The sequence below is a fragment of the Atta colombica genome, unplaced genomic scaffold, assembly GCF_001594045.1.
Source record: "Atta colombica isolate Treedump-2 unplaced genomic scaffold, Acol1.0 scaffold33, whole genome shotgun sequence".
Taxonomy (NCBI): Eukaryota; Metazoa; Arthropoda; class Insecta; order Hymenoptera; family Formicidae; genus Atta; species Atta colombica.
The window spans coordinates 318,136-323,055 of NW_017259437.1; the positions used below are offsets into that span (position 1 = coordinate 318,136).

The window sequence follows — 4,920 nt, forward strand, 5'->3', positions numbered from 1 at the left end:
CTAAGCATGACGTTGATGGATGTCAAGATATCCCATTGCTTTTCTAATAATTATCCTGTACTGGAGACGCTGCAATTTGAGAAAGTCCATCGTAGAAGGATCCCGTAGAAGGAACGAATAGAATTGACAGCCATATTCTACGGCGCTTCGGAAGGTGGACCTGTAGATAGTTAGAAGAAATCCGGGATGAGATCCCCATTTAATACCTGAGAGCACCAAGGTGATACCGCAAATTCTTTTCCCTTGTTTAAGTAGTGGAGGTGATGTCTTCCTAAGTTTGTGATCTAGGATGACGCCCAGGAAACAATGTGAGTGAGCTCTAGATATCGGTGCTTCATTGATGGACAGACAAGCGGCAGTTTTCACAGGATGGTCTTGCGAAAAATCCAGCTAGATATGAAGACACCTTTAGATTCCTATATTTTAGATATCCAATTGCCCTATCAAGGGAAGCCTAGATGAAAGCGATAGCGTCCAAATTTCGTTGTATAGAGTAGAGGACAACGTCATCCATATTGCAATAGATGAGTGTTAGGATGAAAATGCTGGTCTAAAACCCTTAAGTACATATCAAAAAGAAGAAGGCTCAAGATGGATCTGAGGTGCTCCTTTAAGCGAAATGTACGGGCCGTATAACTTCCTCTGTCGATAACAAAATTCAATTGCCTATTGCTGATTAAATTCTCAACAAATTTCCTGAAAGGGGCAGGAATGCCTATTTCGAAAAGGTCAGCCACAAGAATGTAAGGATCGACATTATCAAACGTCTCCGCAACGTTTAGGCTACCGCTACTGTGGGAGTTCGATTGAGAAAGTCCGTTCTAATCGCAGAGGTAAGAACAGTTAGATTGGACAGCTAGACAGGCCCTAAAAGACTTAAAGCCTAACTATTAGGTATGGGAAAAAGTTCGTGGCGTTTTTCCCATTAGATGGCATTAAAAAAACGAACTTTTTCCCACACCTAATATATTGGAGAAAGAAGGCCGAGACTCGATAAACTAACTTAGTCTGTAGTATAATATTCGTTCCATGAATTCGCATAAATAAAACATGAAAGATATGGGTCTAACCGCATTATTGCCTGCTTTGAGAATCAATACTACCAGCGAATTTTTCCAGAAGTCTAGAATAAGCCCCTCCCTATCAAGGATTTCATTGTAAACATTTAGCAAGCGTGCGAAGAATTCCGCGAAGATTAGTGATCATGGAGAAGTCAACTTAATCCAATCCCGGAACGCTTCTTAACAGATTTCAAGGTCGATTCTGTATCTTCAAACAAGATGAAAATTACAAAAGTGCAAATTTACTAGATGTTGACCAATGAAATTATTCATCAATATTCTAGTAAATTCGCTCACTTTTATAATTTTCACCTCGTTTCAAGATACAGAATCGATTCTCTGAGCGTTTTTTAACTCTTTAGGGATCAGAAGACTGTTCAGCAAATGAGGGGGTCCGTGCAATCCTCCTGTTTCATAGCCTCCATGAACTTGATACGATCATAATAACGACGGACAGAGTTTAGAAACTGAATCTAGTGAGACCAGCATGAGATCCTGTGACGAATAAGGGACCATATCTGGCTCGTGATGGTTTGGCTGTTAAAGTCGCCAAATCACGCCATCCATTACATTTTTGTGCTACTAGACGCTTGATGCATGAGACTCTGGTTTTTCGAAACTCCACGAAATTATTCCTGTTGGAGTGTGAGATAAACCTTCGTATAACTCGTCCTCTATCTTTCATCACCCTAGCATCACCCTTCTTCGTTCCACCAAGGCGGGGCGTCCAGATTTTTATTCCTGCACGCTGCTGCGCCTTTCGATATGAGGCAACATCGAGTATAGATTGCACAAGGATATTATATCACTCGATCGGATCGGTCTCCTCTTTTGGAGATGTCGAAGACAGTAGGCGACGATACAATTCATCGAATTTCTCTTTTCTTAAGGAAAGCTTGTAATGAAAGTTGGATTTAAGGCAAACCTGAGCGTCGATTTGCATGACCACCGGAAAATAGTTGCTAATTGGCTAATTTAAAAATGAAATATTCTCATTGGTAAAGCAATGAACACCAACTGATATGAGTGGTGTGTGTAATTGTGATTGTAGGCGAACGGGATTCCTCCCATTAACTTTGAATGACAATTAGTCCATCGAAATTGACCAATCGCATTTGTCGAGAAAACGATTGGAACTCTGCCCCGCGAATCGTAATAAATATAAAATTTATAGTGTACAATTTTTCAATATTTTGACTATAAATATTAAAAATATATTTAAAAAATTATAAATATTTTTTTTTAAATAAAAAAAGTCCAAAATTCTACATTCTTTTGTTTTTACTAACTTTTTCAGATTTTCCAGTCCCTAGAGTAACTCTGTCATATACAATCATTATACATGATTAAAAAGTGTTTGTAATTGTTTTATTTATCCCGTATTAAAAAATACGAATAGCACAATTATCACATACAGATTTGTAAACGATATAATTTATCCTTTGAAAGTACAATCAGATATTTGTTTGTAGCAACGACGCCCATAATGGGAGAAGCTTGGCAATCAAGATCAATAATTCTTTGTTTGGCGGACTTTGCTCCGACATCAGGTCTCTCATATAGGAACACATGTCGTGTGTGTTCCACTATAGCTATGTACGAACCATCTATAAAATAAGATGTATTGACATTGTTAAATAAAAAAAATTAAAATATAATATATTCTACAATACAAATAAAGAAAAGTTGTAACAATATATACTCTATTAATATAATATTAATAATATTAATATAATAATATTATTAAACACAGATATTTACAAAATTTTTCTACTGTCTTACCAATTGGAGATACACAAAATTTTTTATTGCTTTTGCTAGCTTCAACATAGCCAAATCCAGGAAAACTATGGACATGTTGTAAATTCCATTGAGTATTATCGTTCCCATTATCCATTTCCCAGATGCAGGCATCATGATCGTATCTTAGGCATATTGTTTGCCCATATTTTTTTTTGTATGTAAACAACACATGATTGTTGCTTCCCAATCTAGCTAGATGTGTGGGTGCCTGCGTAAGAAGATTAATCCTTTGTAAAATCTTATCTTTTCCTTCCAAATCGCACTCTTCTAATTGTTCAGCATTAAACCCCATGCAAGATTGATCCCCTCCAACACTGTTGTTTTGTTGATTTGTACATAAATGTGCTAGCCTGTGTAAACAATGATACATTATATAATATTGAAAATATAATGAAATAAAATAATTTTAAAATAATTAGATATTATATGAAATGTTAAATAAAATATTAATGTAGTTAAATTAAAGCTTCTGAGCTTAAAGCCCTATGTATGTACATGTGTAATAATTATATAATAAAAAGTACCTAGCATGAATTTCTGCAGCAAGAGTCTCATTGGATAGACATTCACCTCCAGTATCGCCTTTAATTAATTCACTCCACATTAATCCATTTTCATATTTGCTTAAATCAATTTGCAATGTATCTTCTTTGTGCCTCCAAGTTGCCATATTCTCTTCCAATCTATGTTGGCACTCCCCTTGTATTAATATCTCATTATCTATTGCAACAGATAATTCTAATGCCTTGATGCTTATTTTAGGTCGTTTATTATTATGCTGTTTTGGTACTTTAATCCACATGGTAAGTGATTCTTCGTCTTGTGACCAATAGTACTTTGGAGTCTTTATTTGCGAACTGATGCTTGGATTTTCTATTTCAGTTTCAGTTTGTTGTGAGTTTTTATTCTCAAAACCAATGTTATCCTGACAAATAGAATGCAAGTAATTTCCATTTTTTTCTATATAAACATAGTCTACTGTGCCTTGTACTTTTAATAGCTGTTTATCTATGTTATACACTTTCGTTATTTCATTTTCCATATATAAACTATATGATAATAATATAAGCTGTGTATATTTCTTTTGATTATCGTCTGTAGCAATAGCACATATAATTAAAATAATTTTGGAACTTTTTTCTATATATTGAACATTCATGATAATTCCTGGTTTTTCAGGAGCTACTGGAAAAATCTTTCTATTTTCTTCTCCTATCAATATATGCAGATTTCCACCACCATCAGAAATTGCCACAATATTATTCGAAGTAAATCCAATTGATGGATTATATGTTATTTCTGATGAGCTTGTATCTGTATGCAATTTATATATTTGATCCAAGGAACCATCCTCATCTAGACGCCAAACAGCTAAAGTTTCATCAATGAACCAGCATGACATGTCATATACATTGTTAAATAAATGATTATGAAAAGCAAAGAGTCTTGCTTCCAGCCAGGATTCTTGATTATGATTTGGCTCTAATCTATATACATCTGAAACATACTTTTGTCAGAAAATCCTATATTCTTTGATTATTTGCTAATATATAATTGTATGTATAATATTCCATTACATCTTTATATTTATACTTACGGTTACTTAGCCTATTTTCAGAAATTATAGAAATAACTTCATTGAAAAATTGATATTTCTCAAAAGATGTGTTTATCAAACTCTTATTAGGACGTAACTCCATTATTTCTGTCATTGCTGCTTATCATTAATAAATATCAGTAAAATATGCATGAATTCTTGAGCTGATAACAGAACAAACTACTGATAGAGATTGTGTTCGGAAACATCACTCGCGTGCCACTGTGTATCATCTTATCTTTATTTAACAACATCGATGAACAACAAGGATAAAATGATACAGGGGGCACATTCGGGTGATATTTCCGAACGCAGCCAGAGTAAACTCACCTAACCCTAACTTAACTTAACCTATAATCAGGATCACGACATTGGCTGGTATTAATAAAAAGTACAAATATAAGTATAAATTTAATTAAATATTAATATTTTATATACTATATTATAAAATATAAAAAT

At 34.1% G+C, this 4,920-nt stretch overlaps 1 protein-coding gene across 1 annotated transcript; it reads right to left on the bottom strand.

The window, feature by feature from the left end:
• On the bottom strand, window positions 1–4,627 carry LOC108690463 (nudC domain-containing protein 1). Its single transcript, XM_018197768.1, has 5 exons — window positions 4,462–4,627; window positions 3,389–4,361; window positions 2,844–3,214; window positions 2,477–2,668; window positions 1–374 (listed from the first exon to the last, which is right to left on the bottom strand). The coding sequence occupies exons 1-5, from the start codon at window positions 4,574–4,576 to the stop codon at window positions 1–3; spliced, it is 2,025 nt and encodes a 674-aa protein (XP_018053257.1). The 5' UTR covers window positions 4,577–4,627.
• Between the last annotated feature and the right edge of the window lie 293 nt (window positions 4,628–4,920).